Consider the following 23,052-nt stretch of genomic DNA (forward strand, 5'->3'; position numbering starts at 1 on the left):
TATATATATATATATATATATATATATATATATATATATATATAAGTTGTAGGAGGTTTAAAAATATCTATTTTCATACATTCTGTATATATATAGTTGTATATATGTATAACTGTACTTTGCTAAGAAAAATATACATCATATATAATAAGTGACACAGGCAAGTGCTTGTGTGTGTAAAAAAATTCCAATTAATCAACACACACATACAACACGGTCATTCAATTATGTCACTTTCAACAGCAAACGTGAAATAATAAATATATAATTGCGTACTCAATTGATATTCTATATGTCTTCTACATTATCAATAGTAAATTTTAATTAATATATCTCCGTGTATAACGGATTTACATTACTATACGTGATAGCAAAAGCAAGCTAAAAAATCAATCGTTTTTTTCACAACATGAACTATGTATACGCCATGTACGCGAAGAAAAGTTCTGATTAATCAACAACGGTTGCTCAATTACGTAAATTTTAGAGGCAATTATTAGATTCAATCAAGCGGCTTTTAAACTGTAAACGTGATTAACGTGAGAGACTAACGAATGCGCTTGTTGCTCGATGTAATCACATAGCAGAAAAGATCGGTGGCTAAAAATCAAGTATTTACGAAACTGAACGTATTTAATTATGCGTGAAAGCATTACGTTTAATAGTTCTCATCGAAAGAGTGTATCGTAGCAGCGACAATAAACGTCTCATTTTCAACATAATTATATAGTCATTAACCGTAATTATATAACCATTACCGTACTATCTGGCTTCCTTTCACGTTACTACTTTCTTGCTTGTCCAAATATAGTGTAAAAAGAATAGCATGAATATTGATATTAAAACATTATTATGATTCATCGTAATTATCATTAACTGTGGTAACAACTATAAGTAAAAAGCAATCGCAAATCTTGTTAGAAGTATTACAATTCAACCATTCGACACAGTAATTATCTTTAATAATACTTTTTGCATTTGCTCTCAATTATTATGTACGCAATTTTTCGAAAGATATGGCCGCTTGTATTACAATTTATAAAATATACGGAAGATTAAATATATTATATACATTGAGTTCTTTCTAATGTCAAAGTAGTTGCTTATGTGCCAAACAAAACAGTGAGAAGCAGAAAAAGAGGTTATTGATGGAACAAGTTACTAATTACATATAATTTTTCACCTCGTGAAATTATACGTAACAATTAATTGTATTTATTTTTTTCAGAGAATTGTTAGAGACGTGAAATCTAATTCGCAATATCTCAAACAATAGTTTCTTTTTAATACCTAAGTGAAATATATTAGGTATTATTTTATTTTATTAACAAATTGTGACAAAATTATTATATATAATATATATTATTATATATTATTATGTATTATATTATTATTATAATCTATTATTATGTATTATTATATATTATTATATAGTCACACCAGTTAGCGGTTGAAATAAAATGGAAAAAGGAAGTGAAAAAAGTAATTCGATATAATTATGCATGCTACACGAAAGCTGTGTTTGCACAACCGCATGATAATGATAACGTCAAACATCACAATGTCAACGTTGAAATGTCAGTTAAAGTCAGTGCGGTGACAAGTTGTAAAATACGCGAACAAGCTGAATAAAGCAAATTCTTCGCGGGCCGACGTGTCGCGTCGCTATATCAATTCATTCGAACGAGTCTCTTTCTCTCTCTCTCTCTCTCTCTCTTGACCTGTCATTGGCAGATATCAAGAGAGACGATCAAGCTTTGCAGCGCTTCAGGGCTTACAGTGGCGGATTAACAAGACCGAGATATAACAATTTTATGATATATGATATATTTTCTTGATTTTATCGTGATCGTTCACAATTTAGGGTACGTCTTGCCAAAAAAAGATATTGGGTCGAGGCCATAACTCGTCTACGTTTTGTTCACCAATCACTCTTTCATTTAATTTCTTATAAAACCATTGTTGTTTAATCGCTACCTATATAATACTCCAAAATTAAACGACTAGATGATGTTTATAAATTCCATAAGCGATAACGAAAATAGTCACGGATATAGGATGTTGCTACGTATGTAGATGTCTACGGATATAGATAGTTCTTACGTTACATCAATATAAGTTAGATCATTGAAGTTTAACAGCAGTAGCTCATGGTCAACGCCGTGGGAATGGATAGTGACTGTTCAGTAGCATCATATGCTGTTGACAGTCCAAAAATTCGAAAAACGAGCAAAGCAAATGATAGTTTCAAGTACTATTACTCTATATGGATAGATATCCATTTGCAGAGAAAGCAAAGAACAAGATATCTAATCAAAATAATTAGTAATACACATTAAAAATATTAATCTCTATTTAATAATGTGGGAATTTAATGGTATAACACTTAAATCTATTATAAATTATACAATTCCTGACTGATTGCATATTAAAGAAATCAAAGTTCCCAAGGAGAAGATAGTAATTTTCTTCGGACAGAACAATGAATTAAAGGTAGGGAGAAGTAGTGATAGAAGTAAGGAAAGAAACAATGATCACACGAGAACCCACAGCATGATAGGAAATCACAAACGTCGATGATACATTGATCGCGGAACAATGTTCGCGCAAACATAACGCTAGTTATTAATGATGCTTGCGTGCGACGTACATTGACTACCGTAATCAATATTTAATCGTCGGCGATACGACGATGGCGAATTGATGAATAAATCGTAGCTTTGATTAAACCATGCCGCGACGTCAATTACAAAATTATTTACTTCTCCCGCGGTATATGTTATCGCGCTCGATAAAGTTCGCTCAATATGAACAACCCCACGGGCTATTGTATTTACGTTTCGCAGCTGCTTTTAGTTGTTGCGCTCAAATTTTACAGCGTTACTGGATGATAAATCACAAGATAAATGGGAGACATGCTACACACGCGCGTTTACGGCTAGTAAATTTATACGTACGATGTGATTTTCTCCAACGTCTAACTCAAAAATTTACTTAGAAAGTGCGATAGCTAAATGTATCATTAGCGACATTACATGTTAGATCACGCGTGCCAAACGAAAATATTTCAGGGCTTTGAAATGATAGTATGCTGAAGAAAATAGATTTCCTTCATCTCTACGATAAAGACTGCATATTATAAAACATATTTCAAGAATCAATTTCAATCTTGGGAGTAAGACAGGAGCGAAACGAACGAAATTGAGGAGGATAAACAAAAATAACAAATCACGAGCCTTTGATATCTCTGTACATTTGCTTATTACGTTGATCTTACGTTGCGTAATGAACGGACCCCACGCGACTCGCTCTAATTGCGCTCTCCGCAATGACTATTCCCCCCGCAGCTACTCAAGAATACTGTTTGGACTTCATTATTACGTTAATGTCATCAGATTGGTACGCGTAACTTTGAACAAATTACGCTGACATAAGTGAGCAATTACATATTGTAATATTAGTCATTTCTTTTCAACAACATTGAATGTCTCACTCTATGCAGTAATTCCGAATAGTACGCGACATCGCGCATCGATTGATTTTGTGTCACCGTACCAGTCTACCACCGCGAGAATCGCGTTGATCCATTTTGCCGGCGATTTTAACGCGTTCCGGATACCCGCGGTCGCAGTGAAGCGAAACGGACGGAGGGAGCAACGACGAAAAAAGTCCCAGCGTGATTGACACTCGACCAGATATATCGCGAGCAACGTGTCGATAAGTGGATTGAAAGCGTCGCCGAAATTTTCAACGAAAAACATCCACGAGAACCTGCTGCATGCGTGTGCATGTGCAATGACGACGATGCGTGCGCTATTATGATCGTGAAGCAATGTGCGACGTAATATTCAGCTTGAAACAATTACAAGCATGGTTAGTCCGCAAATATTCAAAGAGATTCATTTTCTCTTCTTCCTTTCCCTTTTGTTCTCTTATTGATCAACGAGTTGGGACCGTTTGAATCTTTGGAGTTTTATAATCTTAAAAACGAATGTACGACAAAGTATTTTATGTATTGTTTAAGACACAAAATCTCGCGCAACCCTTGCCCAGAATCTCAGAGTGTAAACTTGTGGCACGTAATAACAACTCGACGTCTCTCGACGATGCTGAAGATGCAGTAAAATGTAACGCCACATCAAAGCGCACGCGTAATTATGCAAATTGCGAAACTTTACTTAGTTCGTCGAGGGACAAAGTTTCTAATTAACAAAGGGACGTATTAAAAAATTACGACGTTCGTGATGTAACATGCCGTTACACCAAAGAACCGCTAAACATTCAGCAATAATTATCAGCAATGTCGCAATAATTATTAATATTAACCCTCCTAGCCATTGATTCTCGACACAATGGCATATTCTATAAACAGGATGTTCTGTCATAACTTTCTTCTATAACTTTGGTGTTAGATTCTTTAAGTAATTCGGTATCAACTTTTTCTCAGCGCTAGAATGTCGAAGAAAGTTATTGTTTCATGGAAGAAGCTGTCCTTAAAATTGAGAGACCACAAGTTGAGACATGTACAGTATACGTATATTACCGGAATTGTGAAAGTTACAAATCGGAGAAAGAAATTGAGAAGCACGAAATCGTAGCACTCTGCGATTTACGTGGGACAATTTTCAAACAAAGAACTCCGCTATGCATCTCTCACTTAAAAGAAAAATTTCACATTCTTTCCTACAATTCTTTTCTCTTTGAAAAAAAGAAAGAAGACAAAAAGTGAATGGTTAGATGAATTTATTTAATCTTACAGTGTATATAAAATCTTCTTAAGCATATGATAAGAATTTATTACAAAACCTACATGAGCAAAGTATAAATTTAAAGCAATTTGTTAGTAAGCCCTTTGCAGAAAGGTAGTCGTTTATAACAAGAGACAGAGAGAGAGAGAGAGAGAGAGAGAGAGAGAGAGAGAGAGAGAGAGAGAGAGAGATGAGGACTTAATCTTCTTTTTTAAACATGAAATACGGCAAAGAAAAGAAAGCTAATTATACAGTACGCGTCTCAAGATCTATATTCACAACGTCTTTAATGCAGTATTTATATATTTGTTTTATGCGCGTTACATGACAATGCATCGCGCGCGCATGTTTATATTTGCTTACATGTGATAAAATGAAAAAATAATTTCGGTGGAGCTTATCAAGCAAAAACCGACATTATATACGAACATGTATTCGGCCAATAAATCTAACGTTGCAGATCTAGAAAATAGATCGATATACGCGAGTACGTATGTATCAGCAAGTCGTGGATATAAATACAATACGAATAATTGACACATGAGAATAACGAGAATGGATCTCGGTTGAAAACCGCGAAACATTAAAATATTACCGAGAATACCCACGCGTGCACGCGGGAATGCTCGAAATGAAAAAAAAAATAATGTAACGAGTATAACAGAAAATAGATAATAAAGATATAAATGAAAAATATAAAATAAATAAAAAATAGCACCAGTTGTTTCCCTCATGTCTGCTTATTGTATCATCCACAGCTTGTGGTCTCGTTTATTTCCTCGTCCGTTACAATGCATCAAAGCGTACACGTCAATTGCATCGCGCCGATATCTCGAATTGAGAGGAAGTTGCTTCCAATTAGTACACATTTGCTACAACAGAGCTTTTGAGTCTTCAGATTGCGAATTGCTGCTAGGAGAGCTTTACAGAATGATTCAATAATAATACCCACAAATTTATAAGCACTTTCTACGCTACACACGGAATTGAAGAAAAGATCTTATTAATTATGTGAGAAAATACATAAAACTTTTACTTTTTTTCTGGGGTATAATTACACAACACGAATTATTTTCACTTATCTTTATACACACATGCACACATGCGCACATGCGCACGTGCACAAACACACACACTTTCTCTCTTTTCCTGAAAGATGCTTAATATATACACGCGTATAATATATATATTGTTCAAAGCAAAAAAATTGTAAGATTATATATTTCTTCAAATATCATTTTCCATCTCAATTTCCATTCGAGCTAAAAAAAATTACCAACTTCGTAGAACTTTTAATTCTTTTTCTTCCATAAGTTTTCTACATGTTTATGAGGATCACAAATACCGTACACATTTATTCAACGGTTACCTAATCTAAAGGTCTTAGCATTTAAATGTAGCTTACACCTCATTGATCTAAACGAACTTACGGATATATGTATAATGCAAAATTTCTTGGAACTGCTTTCTTAATCTACAATTGTAGAATGTTCCTAAGAATTTTCAAATACTATTATTAAATTACCTAATGACCCAGCAAAGATAGGTTTCAACAACGCGATCAAAAAATCAACGGCATCAACGCGAAGCCACTACGCTATTGTTATCTCGTATACGTCATGCACGAATACCTCTTGACCCCAAACTTTTCGACTGAATAGCGACACTCTTTGTACCGCATCGTACATTAAACGCAAAGTTAAATTACGCTCTTGGCATCACGATAAGCGCTACGATAGGTGCGATGAAAAACTTTGTTTTTGATGTGTTGTTGAAGATTATTAAGCGTTTCAATACGAAATGTGTTTACCTGATAATTTTTCAGGAATTTTTCGCTGAGTGACAGGTTTATTTTTCTATATTTGACACATTGCTTTATAATATATTTTTAATTAGGTAAAAAGGAAATAAATTAAAAGATTAGATATTGTGGATATGATAGAAAAATCTCGTTTCTTTATTTATAACACATAAAAAAAATCACTAGAATAGCTTATACTGTATAACTTTTATCGGAAAGATGAAAAAGTTATTATATTATTACACACAAAACAACACTATCTAATAGACTTAGTTAGATGACGTACAAGTGTGTGAATGCTTGATTAAGTATATGGTGTGTAAGTTTAGAATAATTTTAGTATATTGAATTATATAAGTATAGAGGCTCAGAGATAGAGAAAATTATGTAGAAATAAGTGCGTATAGAGATAGAAGGTAAGTGTGAAAGTGAAATAAGGTGTTAAGCAGGAAAACAGGATTCAGGACGGAAAAAGTCGACAGGTAATAGAGACTGTGGATTTATAAGAAACGGGTAGTTTTATGGTAGTGTAGGTAATGCAGGCAAGCTGGCAAGCTTAAATTATGGTACGGTAATGCAGAGGTAGTTATCGATAGAGAAAATTTATATAACAGATGGTAATGGAAGACAGAAGTACACAAAGGATGGAAGAAGAAAAGGATACAAGAAATGAAGAGAAAAGATTTGCCATTACAAGGAGTTTAAAGAATATTTAGATAACAAGAATGATATTGTAAAGAGAGAAACAATGTAACTATAGAGATATTAGCAACTAGATAGAGGTAAAAATAAGGAATGAATGGATGTTTGATTAAGGGATATAATTGTAAATCAAGTCCCCTCCTTCACTGTGTAAGCTTAAGGAAAATATACTGAACTGCATATGAAATATAGTGAACTAATCAACATTATCAAGTAAAACATTAATGATGGAGTACAAAGAAATACGTCTAGAAATTGAACACACAATTGAGCACATTGAGCTATCGTGCCATATTGAAAATTAACTCGTTTGCATTCGTTTTTATTCGTTTTATACCGGTTTCGTTGTAAAAGACGTCGTCGTGCGGAAGCTCCATTCCTGCTTGCCGCAGTTATTGAACGTTGCGAAAAGTCCTGACCCGGTTATAACCTCCGTTGCTGGCAAACGCGCTGATCGCGTTTTATTAAAATACTCACCAAGTGCCGCTTTCGTGCAAAGCGCAAGGACGCAAAAAATCTATCAAAATCATACAATACTCTCTCTCGTCTCCTTCCCCCTCTCTCATCTCTTTCTCTTTTGTTTTCTTCGCTTCTTTTTTTATAATTATAACAGCATGCAGAACATACGGAGGATTAATTTCGCTAAACACACTCTAGAAATAATTCTAATATAATATCAGATGACACTAATTACGGACTGAAAATAATGTTACTTATGTACTTACGTTTAAAACTGTTTTTTAGTTTAAAACTATTCGCAAATCGATCATGCTTGTAAGGAGGTATTGAAAAAGGAAATCATTTTATCAAGAACCGCGCTAATTGAGAACACGGATCGACAATAATGGCTAAAGTTATCTTTTATTCATTCGTTATTGTAGTGTCTATTATATCTCACTGCGGTTCACGAAATTTCAGCCAAAACCGAAGGAGATATTAATCTATGTCACAAATGAATGGATTTAACTCATCCATCCCCTACCACATAAGCATCTCCGTTGTTGTCATGCTTTCTTCTTCCCAGCTATCGAATTGTGCGAACCTTGACCTGTCAAGCCTTTATGTAACGACAGTGAAATCGTGAATACGAGAAGGGTGGAATTATCGGAAGATGACGATAATGAATCTCGCGCAAACTATGACCAAAGATTATCGATGAGCTTAACAACTTGGCAAAATATTTGCAGAATTGTAAAGAAGAGAATGAAAGAGACGATAAAAAAAAGAAAAAAGCTACTGTAACGGAACATAACAGAGAGTATAACGTATATCTCTGTATGTGTATCCGTATTTTATTTCACTATTTCTGAAGCAGATTTCGTTTGCTGTCTCTCATCTAAGTTTCATACTCCCACATATTATATATTGTACCACATTAGTCATATTAGATAAATCACACGCAAAACGAAAGAGATGATCGCATTTGGTGTTAAGTGCACGGCGGGCTTAGAGCAATATTTTTTTCACAGTATTAAGTTACTTACAACAGAGAATAATATATACAGAAGATAATATATTTAGATCATAAATAAAGAAACATTTCATCAAATCCTGAAATAAAAAAAAAAAAAAGAGAGAGATGCTTTATTTGTACAGTATTTATCAGACGCATTTTGATGACACTCGATTCTGCTTTACATTCATCACGATTTTATATTACGTATAATTTTATAATACGTATATTCATATAACACAATAATATGTTTGTCATTTCATTGAAAAGTTTGTCGAAACAAATTTAATTTTAATGGCATTTTATTATAATTGCAGAGCGGCTGAAGACGCGATTGGTCATTTCAACATATTATTGATGATCAATTTTAATACACAATAACAGGGAACAAAGTAAAATAGGAAATATAACGTGTGCTTTAACAAATGCGAAGAGAAATGTGCGCACGCGTGTATATTTACACGTCAACCTTTAATTAACTATGCTTATTGGAAAACGTGAATTTCGTGTAGCATTCTCGACAGCCGCTCGCGGTCGTTTATTAATTTGCAAAATGAATGCACGCGGACAACCGACTTATAAAAATTAAACGAAATCAATAAAATATATTCTCTTAAAGAATTTATCTTGTCATGTATAAAAGAAGTGATTGTCGCGTGAAAAGGGAGAATCGACTATAATTTTTTACCCAAAAGAATCTTTAAAAAGAAGATTTAATTTCCCCTGATTATAATATTCCCCTGAGAGAAATTCAATTCCCAACAAAATTGTTTCATGTTTACAATATGTCGCATTCTTCACTGTTCTATTTTAAAGTATCTCTATTTTTCTTAATATGGAATTTTAATTAAGATTAAGAAAGAGCCGAGCACTAGATTAAATAAACAAATATCGACGCATCGTGTGTTGTCTTTTTCTTTCTTTTGACGTATTAATTTTAGTTCTCGACATTTTTAGTTCCGTTCAGATAGAACCATTTTCTCACCCAAGTTCAACAAACACTCTCTAGCATCTCCTTAATACAAGAAAAAACCCGTACTGGTATCACGTCGCAGACTTTCGACATCCACTCGAAATTTAATCAGTCATGTCAACAACAGCGAAAGCCGTACAATATGCGATGGCTCGCGCGTATATAATGGGTTTATCCTAATTTTGTGTCGTCAGATTCCCAATTTAATTTGCGCAAGCTTTGGGGATCACTCGCGCAAAATTAGTGGCTTATATATCAATCAATCGACCCTATATACACACACACGCTCGCACGCGCGTACGCATACACACACACACACACACACACACACACACACACACACACACACACACACACACACACACATACATATACATATACATATACATATACATATTCATATACATATACATATACACACACCATGTCTGTTGATCGTTCATCTCTCGCAGATATATGTACAATTTCTTCTTCTCTTTCATTTTTCTTCAGGCATCCTTCTTTCCTAATGTTGTTATATTATTCTCTAGCGTTATGAATCATACTGAAATCAGTAGTGCAAAGACCTGCTCGAGTCTCTGTTTTTACCAATCTGAAAGTTTTCCTAAAACATGTTTGTTATAGATGAGATCGGAGGTACGCACCGACACACAGGATAATTTAACAGTGGTAAGATATCCAATTACTTCACTTACAAATAGTGATAGACAAATTTCTATTTCGAATGTCTTCACTCAAAGATTTGTTAATTTTTTAAAACATTATTCGAAACTAGAATTGTTTCAAAATCTCGAATGTCTTGTAAGCCTTGAACGTTTATATATATTAATTATAAATTTCGATATACATTCAAGAATTCCTAATTTTGAATAATACTTGAGAGAGGTCGAGACTCGTTATGTGTATGTATATATATATATATATATATATATATATATATATATATATATATATATATATGGTCCTTAAAAAAGTTTGTGAGTGTAGATAAATTTCGCATGGAGTGTTCCATGAATGATGCGGAAAATGTTTCAATATTTACTGCCATATCAGAGTTCCACGTATACTAAAATGGTATCAAATGCGGATGCGTTCAGATATTGAAATTTAAAATTATTTGACGAATATCTGCCCTGTTTCCATTTCTTGTCATCCTTCAGTTTTTCAGTTTTCAGCTGCATTTTCAACTATAGACATCAACACAATTTGGAAACGCCTGAAATTAGTGTGTATGCAAACGTATATATTTCGCTACGAAACCTCTTGAACGCACACATCTTAAATAAAGTGTCGACGGAAAACGGACTTAAACGAAAACAGATAGCAGCACATACGAAAGTTTGTTCATTATTTGTTTACATCGATACAACGTTCCAAATCGCTGTGGCTCCTTTCTAAATCCACTCGAATTGATCCCGAGGAAATGCTGTAATGGCTATCGAATTTTGACAGCCATTATACTATTTTCTCAGGATCAAAGTGCGTCAATTTAGATAGAACTAAAAATATAGACATCTAAGATCAATACGTGAAGAGAAAGAGAACAACAACATATGTGGTGTGTCAGCATTTGTCTAGTTAATATAGTGTTTTGTTTTACCTTGCCATTAATAGAAGATTCACACACACATACAGAAATTTTCATTTTTACTATTTTCTTAGACTTTGGAATTCGATTGTGAAGTTCCGCAATATTCTCTTATATTGTCCGCGTAGCGAAAAGATCTTGTTATGTATGCACAAATTATGGTACTTTTTTGCTTGTTCTCTGGGTTTGGTCGACTTGCTCCTTGAAGAAATAAACTAAAATGTTCACGAAACGTCGGGATAAAACACAAAGAAAGTGTGGTCCAAACCTGGAAAATAAGGAAAATATTAGACAACACCACGAGAACTTAAAGAATCAATTACAGCACTTCTATATGAAATAAATATTGTCACAAGTTTTGACAATTCTAGACGCCATATTGAGCCAAAAGCTCAAGTAAAAATAAAATATCTTCTTTTTGAGCTTGAGTCTTTTCTCTACTCGTAAATACACACACACACACACACACACACACACACACACACACACATATATATATATGAACTTTTATTGCGTAAAAGGTTTTGCAATTCAGTATAATTGATACAAAACACTAGGTAGACGGGAAATAACATTCGGTCACTAATGCAGCTCATTATCGGTTTAGTTCTCTTTTAACAAGCATTTTACGCGAATACGCTCAACTGTATTTTCACTCCAATCGTATTTTCTCTTCCGCAAATCTTCTCGCAATTTTCTTCATGTTAGTACGTTAATCGTTACGTAGCGTCTGTTTTTCCTGTTTATACTTTCCTCGAAACAATACATTAAACACGTACGGTTATTTCTGTGTTACAGTGCAGCGGCCATGCGGTACGATGCTTCGCCGGCGGGCCGCGCAAGAGCAACGAGTCGCAGTGCCCGATGCTGCAAAAGGTGGAACGGCCGATTCTATCGACAACGACGACGCCATCGATGATGACGGCGTCAACGCGACAAACCACGACGATCGTGCGTAACCACTTGAACAGCACATGCAGCGTCACAAATTCACCGCATCAGAAGAAGCTGCGCTTCAATCTCGCGAAGGAGAGGAAGGCTAGCACGACTCTGGGTATCATCATGAGCGCCTTCATCATCTGCTGGCTACCATTTTTCGTGCTGGCACTAGTACGGCCGTTCCTTAGTGATCCGGATGCGATTCCTGCCTTCATTACAAGTCTCTTTCTTTGGCTCGGCTATTGCAATAGTCTGCTGAATCCAATAATCTATGCCACCCTAAATCGCGACTTCCGCAAGCCATTCCGCGAGATTCTTTATTTCCGTTGCGGCACCCTTAACCACATGATGCGCGAGGAGTTTTACCAGAGCCAATACGGCGATCCGGTCAATAATTACGAGATTAAAGCTGGCGAGAGTGCGGAGAGTGCAGACCGTTTCGACGATCATCACGAAGGCATCGTCGAGTCGATGGATGTCGCCGGTGCTGGCGCCGGCACCTGCGGGACCGGCACTCCAAACGAGAGTTTCCTGTGATCCGAGAGGAGACGTTCCTCGAGGACGATTGTCGAGGACCGTCGCGGTAATATTCGACGGAGACCGCCATCATCGTGCTGCATCGAACAACTTCACGTAGCGCCTAATGAGATCCTTCTGTGATTCTCCGGTGAATTAGAACGTTTCTCTATTTCCATACATCTTCACACAATCGACGATGATTGTCGCGGTGAGAATAATCGTTCTAATGCAGAACACACACCAGTTTTGCAGACCACAAATTTTCTTGCAGAACGCGTTTCTAGGACTATTGTCCGATGAATGGTTTCTTGAACGTTTGTGATCTTAATAAACCAACAGAGTAAACTAACCGAAAAGCATTGCAGCCTCGATCAATCGTTTCGCTAAATTCAAGGTGGTGATGTAATTAGAACGCAGAAAATAAAAGTGGAATGAGCGTCCACATATGTACTCGTCTTAGAGGAAACGAGATAAAGGTTATTCGCGTTGTAAAGTCACCGCTTGTTTTATGTTGTTGATGGTTTACCAGTTTTGTACTTTTAACGCTAGTCATTCGTCGTAAGGAAAACAACTATTTATTCTCAATTTGTCCGAGACGTACGATCGATCCACTCAGGACACATAGTCACATTAGCAGAAAGGATCGTTGCGATCGTTGAATTTGACGAACTCGTGGGAATAAGTTATAATGAGAAATTGAGTTTGTTATATTTCAAGGAAGAAGATAACCGATACGCAACGGACTTGAATCATCATCGGAAACGCGTTCTCGCGAAACAACAAAGATTTATGATGCAAAAAACGTCGCGGTCGAGAGTAAGTAAATCAAAATCGGTTGCAATAATCCCATATAAATTCCAAGAAACATATCGAAATTTGTAACAAAAACCAAACTATTTGCGCGTATCATGATTATAATTAATACAATTATATTTGCATGGGCGCAACTGACGTGCAATCTGCAGAGCTAAAGCTAACGATCCAATAAACCAGTACTGACGCAGTTGATTGACTCGCACAAACGTCGCGCAATCTTGATGGACAAACGACCGTACAAACAACAGTCGTTGCACAGGACAATCAGACGAATGAAACGTGTTTCCCGCAATTCCGGATTTTATTCTCCACGGAGACGCCAACGAGACGATGAGATTGAATTTTCTACATTGTCATCGCACTGTGACGTCGATAACCGAAGCGCTCGAACTTGAACGTGATTAGAACAAAATGAGAACAAAAGAGAGAAAGATTTTATGCGCTGTACAGAGTGCTCGATAAATAGTAATGGAATCGAAGAAAAGATAATCCCCTCCTCCCCCTCGTAAAAATATAAATCCGAAAATACAAAAGAAATTGTTGTACAGTGATAATATCTGATAATTGTCATATCAACTGCCGTACGAACTCTGTAAGTATGGTATGAACTCTATAGGTTTCAAGAAAGATATCTCTACAATCCGTTGACAATCTGCTGCCAACGTGGTATATGTTGCTGGATGTAGAGGTGATGCTTTATCTGCATATGATACATGTTTTAGGATATAATAATAATCAGATACTCTGTATGAGAAACTTTATTCCCGAAAAAAATCTATTTTCTTGAAAACAAAGTATCGTATAAAAAAAAGTTTTTAAAAAATCACTTCTTATCGACTTCGTCGATATACTATAATTTATTGAGCATTTTGTGTATTGCACGTAACTATATATCATCATCCAGCGAGATGGAATACAGCAAAGAATTGCTTGCTTAAAACTTTACTCACACTGATAGTACGAGAAAAAATGTGTGTTTTTTTTACGAGAAGCTTACAGCCATTTTATAATCAATTTAACTGCGCTAGATTAAAGAAAGTGAGAAAAAGGAATAAAATTGCACTTTATCTTACACACTCTGAGGTCAGCCGCACAAAATTACTAATGGAACTCGATTCCTACTTTGTATGCAACGTTACTAAAAAGGAGAATGTATTTTTTCGCATTTTATAGAAAGAGAATAAAAATATATCAACGATTATAAACTGTTTTTATAGTGCGATACACATTGTGTCTCATAATAATTGCCTAGATAGTATAATATTCCTGGACCAAAATAGGGAGCAACATGTTTCTTTTTGTAAAGATTTAGCATATTAATGCACCGTCATAATGTATAATTTTTTTTTTTAATTATTAATATTATTTTTATATGTTTTCTTCTCAAAAGATTCTTGTTGCTCACTTAAGAGCAACAATTAAATAGACAACATTAAAAAATAAAATAGGACAATACGTTTTAATTTCAAATCGGTTAAGTACAATCAAGCAAATAAGATCAGATGAGAAGGTGAGAAGATTTTTAAATCAAAGAAAGTACTTTAGTTTGCAACAGATAAATTTTGCTTAAAAATGCGAACCATGTGACTTTTTACTTGTGGTAACAAATTTCTATTTGTCTCTGCAACATGATAATTTTCGTCGCGCAAATATTCAAGCCATGTTCTCATACGATAAACCATACGCGACGGGGCGGAGGGCAGATTCCTTCGAAAACATTGATCCAAGTTATGCAGAGCGACACGAGGTGCCGAAGCACACCGTTCGAGATGCATTATATGAAGTACGAGGTATCTCGCAGAAGCATGCACCGTAACCAATAAATGCAAGGAACGCGCACGCGTGTGTGTATGTGTGTTTGAATGGATGTGTGGATGGATGGCAGCTCTTGCCTCGATATCGCTTAGAGGGCATTGCGTGCGAGAACGGCAGCAATGAAATTTGCAAGACATTAGGCGCAGTTGGAGCTAGTTTGATTTTGATTGGAGTCAAATCAACATAGAATCAACGCAAAATCTCAGGTTGAACGTCTCGAGCTTGACTTTTACGAGCCAAGTCAAGCCGAGTCGGCTCATGATCGTGTGGCACGCGAATACACATCGTGATAATCGCCAGTGCGCCAGATTACCGAGATAAGCCAAAGCCAATACCGATACTGGGAAAATAATTGTCAAAATAAAAGATGGTTAATAAATATTTTGATTTCCGTAATTGATAAGAAAGAAAAGAATATTTTGGTTTGAAATAGTATTCGAGATAGTAATTATTTAATTTTTATAGACAATCTGTATATAATTCACACATCATATAAATAAATTTAAGTTTTCAAATAGTCATTAAAAAATAAGAATTTTTCTTTTATTAATAAAATACTGTTTTAAATTAAACAGTTTGTTAGTGGAATATAAATAATGTAAGGCCGACCATTTGTGATGTGCAATGTCTTACAAATTTTGTCCATACATGCTGCCGGCTTCTTCTATGACAAAACGGAATTGTCTTTTACTATTGGTGTCGTTATAAAATAAACTTGGATTAATATAATCAGAGCTCACAGAAAGCCACAATAACAGTTCTCAAAAAGTAGATAACATTAGTTGAACAATATAAAATGAGAGTCATCCCCTATTTTTATTCATAACGTCGATCTCATAGCCGTATAATAAATATTTCCTTTCAAGAATGCATATAAATATTAAATATTATTTACACATTGTATACTGTCAGACGAAATATTTAATTGCATATGATATTTTTCTACAACTACATTCTTTCACTAAATATTTCTATTAAGAAAATGCTGGAATGGTTATTAAACCTACTTGATGAGAAAGAGCTCAAAGAAATGAAAAATATCGATAACTAAAATCAATACGACAAAAAAAGGAAAAGATGATGTGCTGACACTTGTCTAATTAATCTAGTGCTCTGCTTTATCTTGCCGTTAGTGGAAAATTCACATACATGTAACAATTTTTTATTTTCACTCCTTGTTTAAAGCAATTGATACTAAACGATAATGTTACATCAGATTTAGATTAGGATCCGTTTAAAGCGCGTAAAGAAAGATTGTGATGGGCCTATACGGCGCTTCGAAGCGTTTGCAGCGTCAAATAGAGTTCTGTGTCCTTAGTCTAACTTCAATCTAAATTCATGTAAATCAATAAGATGATAATTGATTTACATTGAAATTCAGACTGAACGTAATCTTATCGTTTTGTATATATCATTTTAAATAGGATTATACTTTAACTACAGACTTCAAAATTTGATTCTTAAAGTGCCACATAATATTCTTATATATCATCTACGTGACAGGAAAATCTGAATACATAAATTGCAGAACTTTTGTATGTAAAGTAAATATTGTCATGAGAGTTAATTTAGCTCTAGACGCTATATTGAATTGATCAAATAATTTTGATTCCGTTATAAATTGAACCTTGCTACTGTTTATTAACACATTTACGTTTTTTTCTTAATAGCTTTTGTAATTGTATGCAAGTAATACATAGAATAATATGCAAAAAGAAAGTGAAATTTGATTAGTAATGTAGACGATTCTAACATATTCTCAAAAACTATTTCGATGTTTTTCCTGCAAATACTGATATCGTAGAGGGTGAGAAAAAAAAACAAAAATAATTTTACGAAACAAAACATGGTTAATAAAAATATCGTTTGTCTTTTTGCAGGAAAATCCTAACCTTTTCAGATTGATGTATGTATGTGTACTCGATTACTAAACGGTGGCTACACATTTTTTAGTGTGTGCACAATGAAGTTACAGTGCTTCTGTCACAATTGAGAGATACTGCTGATTACACGTTACACGTAATCAGTTAGTAAAGAGATATACTTAAATCTTCAAAGTCGAAGTTTGTAATATAAATTATGAAAGAATAACAGTATATTTCAATGTTATATTAATCAAATTTATTTTTACAGCCTATACTGTCACTTCGATTCCTTCGCATAACCGATTACAGCGCGAACGCGTCAGCATTGTATCTTAATCAGGAGACAATCAAGAGCACTGCACTTCATTCGGAAAAATATGTAGCCACCGTTTAGTAACCGAGTGTAAATACGCTCGACAGCGTTACGAAAAACGTGTATGCCTGTTATATCACTCGCTATATTATACGCAGCAATATTTCGCTAAATATATATATAAAAAAACATATAATTATATAAATATAAGTATATCGCGCGTATTTGGTGCTAAAACAAAAAATCTTTCCAACTAACGGCAATAGATACCTACTTAAACAAAGAGATAACTTTAATCGTAAAGAAAAAAGCCATGTACCAAACGTGATAACATGTTATACATTTCATATATTTGTTTATACATGCGCATATAAATTACGCGCCATTTTTTCTGACGTAAGAACTTATCACTAGCTAGACAATCTTACATGTTTCCTAAACGACCTATATTTGTATGTTAAATCAAAAATATGTTAAAATATTTGAATGTATTGGAGAAACTGTTGGGACTGTCATAATTGAAGAATCTGCGTGTTGGTAGAGCTCAACACACCAAATTTTTCAACAATCTAAAGACTCTGCGCCTTTATATTATTGTACACTATTAAATTTATTTTGGAATCTGACACACATTTAACAGAAAACAGAAATGCAGAAATAAGTGAAGGAGAGCGAATAGAATAAATTTTTGCAGTATACAAAATGTTCCTCATACCGCATTGCTCGTTACATTTTTGGACCAAAAAAAGAAAACATGTGTGGATAAGCGCGGCGTAAGTACATCGAGCGAAAAGGCTTAATACGCTTAAGGAATCGATCAATAAAAAGCAAAAGTAAATATGTGCTTACATGTTTTTTACGTGAAGCACATGTTGTGTGTCATGCATGCGAAAAAAAATTTATTTATTCATTAAAACGAAATGTTCGACGTACATAATCCATTATGTCGTGGCAACATTGTCTGGCCGAAAAAAAGCATGTGTCGTACAATCAGCGAAAGCGTTACAATAAAGAGAATTGAAAGTATAACGCAGATATGGAAATAAGACGATACTTTTTTCGTTCGAAAACTCGATATATTGCTAAGATGTCACACTATATACACATCCACCCACACATCCCCGTCCCACACACACACACACACATAGAGAGAGAGAGAGAGAGAGAGAGAGAACGAAGGGGGAAATGGAGAGAGAGTAACGAGGTACAATGCAACATCATCGATGTCGTCATAGCCAATTCGATGTTTAAGAATAAATGTATAGGTACATATGTTGTGAATGACAGAATGAGGGTCTACTAAGACCAAATGTTCTCTTACGAGTTCTATTCTCGATAACGACTTAACTTATTAATAAACTTTACTCAGAAAAAATAATCGTAGACCACTTTTTGTGGTACACGCAATATTGTTTGTGGTATTGTAATCCAAAAAACACAACGTTACATGTAACGTACAAGTTAGTTGTAATTTCCTACTCAACAATGTAACTGTTATATAACATGTATGTTATATAACAGTTACATCGTTGAATAGGAAATTATAATTAACATATACGTTACATATAACGTTGTGTTCACTGAGAATATTGATAAAAAAGTTATATTTTAGTGTCGCTTTCGAGAGTAGAAACGAATCTTAAAAAAATATAAAGGTCCGTATTCATATCTCCATCTAGTGCCAGATCTATGTAGTTCTAAATAGGTATGCAATTCTTTAATCATTTAATTTTCTTTAATCATTAAGACGAAGCATTTAATATTAGATGAGTAATAAAGGACGTTCTAAATTTCTAACACGTCGACTGGATGTCTTCCAAATATCTAAATTACTTCGAAAACAACAAATAAATTCACAGGATATTTGTACACAGAATCTTGAAGATTTAGGGATGTTTCAAAAGTTCAGATATTTCGTTTAAATTGAGAACAAAAATTTGAAATGACTTTTAGGCGTAAAAAGTTTCAAAAAAGTTAGAGCACTTTTTAAACATCTTGTAGCAGTTTTTTGTCGTCTACATCGCTGTAGCTACTTATATACATAACAAATACGGTTCTTACTTATTATATGTTTGCGAAATTGGAATTACATAGTATATCAGAAACATATTAAAATACTGTTTAGCGCTGAGAATACGGACCGATGTGTAATTCATTACGGGGTATTACGTAACTTAGAAACTCACCTTGTAGCAAGTCAAAATTTTTTAGTAAACTTTCTATAAATGCAAACATAGCAAAGACTGGAGCAAATTACTACACTTTTTATTTTCTCTTCTTTAACAATTTATTAAAATTTATTTATGATATATCCCGTGAAAAAATTTTCAAAATTTCCGAAAAGTCTTTTTATATCATATAACAATATATCTTATCCTCAAACTTCTAATATTTTTTGCTAATTGCAAATATTTCAAGAATTCTGTGACAATTAGCTCTGTGTGGGCTAACATTATTACAATGTTTTCACGACCATATCGTATCTTTTTTATAGTACTATTAAAATAACCCTTTGTTATTTTAAAGATATAACTAATTCTATTCGATAATCCCCTCATAGCACAAGATTTTAAAGGGATATCTTGGGGACTTGTGTGGACATTTAGAAGTCCTCGGAATATTTTTAAGATATTCTGAGGATTTATGCGGACATTTAGTAATCCTCTGGATGTCTTTGAGACATCTTTTAAATCTTTTAAATGTGGGTCAGCTCCGCTCTTTTCTATTCATGCAAGACGTCCCGAAAAATTCATTGAATATTATACTTCAACTGTTCACACACAAAACTTACAGAATTTATATTAAATTTTTGATACTGGAATGATTTTGTCACTTTTGCTTTAAAAAAACAATAGACGTATGATATTGAGATAAACAATTTCTTAGTTTATGACACAAACAGAAATAAAAAAGAAAAAGAGGAGAAAGAAGACAGTACCTTGCGCGTAACAATCGATTACTTCCTTAGATAGACAAACTACCGAATAAATCGTTAATGATAAGTGTAACACTTTCTGGCACAACGCAATTATCTTCTCTGTACATAGTAGTTCGTAAACTTTTTATGTATGACCTTAAAATTTCAAGTCGTGCTAGTATATAGTCACGAACCAAAATGAACAGGTGAAGAGACAAACAAATATTCTAAAATAAATCTTATGGTGACTGAGTATGAAAAATCACCTGGTATTTAATTTTATTTGTTCAAATTTAATATCATCCAAATACCTTTGCTTCCTAACCATTCATATGTTACTGCAATAGTATTGTGTTACTGTAATAGTACGCTAACCCAGATAGCCAAGCCTGCAAAAGTCAGGTTTTGCTAAGTGTGTGCTGTATACTATGCTATAACATAATTTTAGCAGTAACGAAGTATGATCTGCTATGTCAGATAGTGCATAACAAAAATCTAACAACATCTGCGTCATGATATGATGGTAAAAATATTGCAAAAATGAGGCACGATATATCAGCAGAATAGGAACAAAATTTTAATTTATTGAGTATAGACATGATTTTTCGACATGAAGCAACATAAAAACGAACAGAGAATGACGTCATATCATGCGAATAGAAATAGAAATCAAACTAATTAAGTAACATCCCAATCAGGAAAAAAATATTTAAAAAATGTTTATAAAATGTTTTAAAATCATTTGGAAAATATTTTTAAAAACGTTAAAAATAATGGGATAAGTCCTCTTTTTTTATTAAAAAAACATTTATTTTAATGTTAAAAATAGTTTTTTTAACGATATAAAAACGTTTCAAAGTAATTTTCTTCATATGTTAAAAAAATGTTTTTATAACGTTAAAAAAACATTATTTCAAACATTAAAATAAACGTTTTTATAATGAAAAAAAGGGGACTTATTTATTTTTATTGTTTCATAAAAAAAACTCATTCCTAATTTTCTCATGTCTTATAACTGCTAGAACCGACGATTGTCAAAACACACTCTAAAGGGACGTCTACATTGGAAGTAAGCAGTAAGAAGCAAGAAGTAAGAATAACAAATTGACCAATCATAGTTGATTATTCTTCTCACATTCGACTGTGGTTGGTCAATTTCTTACTCTTACTTTCTTCTTCTTGCTATTTACTTCCAATGTAGACGTCCCTTAAAACTTTCGCAAATCCTCCCTCGATAATTTCGAATCTGAAGCGGTATGCCGGTCACCCATCCATTCTGACTGCGTTGCTTTTAACCTAACGACCGAGCAGCACGCGGTGATTCCAATGACTCCAACGATGTTCTTGCAATTTATGCTTATAAAATGTATACTTACAGTGTTCACAGTATATTATAACGTACCTAGCAAATACACGTTAGGCATTGATTCGCCTATCTATTTTATTTAATATCACTAAAGTTTAAAATAACATTATTTTAAAAAATTAAATGTTTACCTAAATTAACTTAGAAAAACATTTCAAAAATGTTAAAAATAATAAAATAATTTCTCTTTTTTTATTAGAAAAACATAATTTAATTTTTTAAAATAATGTTTTTTAACCTTATAAGATTTGTTTAAAATTTATTTCCTTCACATTTACAAAAACACTTTTATAACGTTAACAAAACATTATTTCAAATGTAATAAATGTTTTTTTTAATAAAGAAATGAGGTTTAACTCATTCTTGTTAAATAATATTAAAACATTTTAACTGCCTGTTTAAAACCTTTTTTCTTGATGCTTTTGTTGACGATCTAAAATGGGATTAAATTAATCGCAATTTTAATTCCATTTTTTATATTTCCAATGCTTCCAAAATTTCAATTCTCATTCACCTACCCAATCAGAAGCCAATATTTTAAAAATGTTTCTAACATGTTATTTTTTCATTTATTATTCACTTTCTCAAATCAATATCAAAAAAATTTTGTTGAATATTTTTTTACTAATATATAGTATTTATTAAATATTGCTTTTCATTAAATATTCACATAGAATAATAATTTTAAAATATTTTAAAAATATTTTTAAAATATCACGAAACAAGTATCTTAAGATAGTATTTAAAGCCAGCAGTACATGATGTTTGTTTTCATACTGGATTGCTTGCTAGATGGAAATACTCTGTTCTAATTGGTACATTTCTGAAGACGGACCAATCATTGAAAATGGTATTACATGTAGAGAGTCGTGCATCGATTGGCTATCGAATAGAGAATTTCTAGAGAACCTAAAATTTTCTTTACATATAATATTATTCTCAATGAGCGAACATCGATGTTTTCTAAACATCGATTCTTTTTGCCCATCCCTAGTGTGTGCTCCCCGCTTCACTCTATTAAGCTTGTCTATAATAGCTGTAAGAATATGGCTGTAAAGCCCGTATCAGACTACCAACTGCACAAGCCAACCCGACTGCCGACTCTCAATGGACCAATCGCCGACTTGGCGCCTCACTGTGATTGGTCCATTGAGAATCGGCAGTCGGGTTGGCCTATGCAGCCGGTAGTCTGATACGGGCTTAAGGCTGTAACGTGAGTTGTTAGCGAATGAAAATA

At 33.7% G+C, this 23,052-nt stretch overlaps 1 protein-coding gene across 3 annotated transcripts in view; it reads left to right on the plus strand.

Annotated features, from left to right (window-relative positions):
* LOC116847898 (5-hydroxytryptamine receptor 1-like) overlaps positions 1-21,122 on the plus strand; it is a 76,901-nt gene extending 55,779 nt beyond the window's left edge. For 2 of the 3 annotated variants that reach the window (XM_032823399.1, XM_032823400.1), the window contains exons 6-7: positions 10,302-10,346; positions 12,064-21,122. In XM_032823399.1, coding sequence (XP_032679290.1) covers positions 10,302-10,346; positions 12,064-12,741 — 723 coding nt within the window. In that variant the 3' untranslated portion in view covers positions 12,742-21,122. The remainder of the gene's footprint in view (positions 1-10,301; positions 10,347-12,063) is intronic. The other variant, XM_032823401.1, reaches the window with a different exon arrangement.
* Positions 21,123-23,052: the final 1,930 nt, after the last annotated feature.

The sequence above is a fragment of the Odontomachus brunneus genome, unplaced genomic scaffold (assembly GCF_010583005.1).
Source record: "Odontomachus brunneus isolate Ranch 3 - 2012 unplaced genomic scaffold, Obru_v1 Obru_scaffold_085, whole genome shotgun sequence".
Taxonomy (NCBI): Eukaryota; Metazoa; Arthropoda; class Insecta; order Hymenoptera; family Formicidae; genus Odontomachus; species Odontomachus brunneus.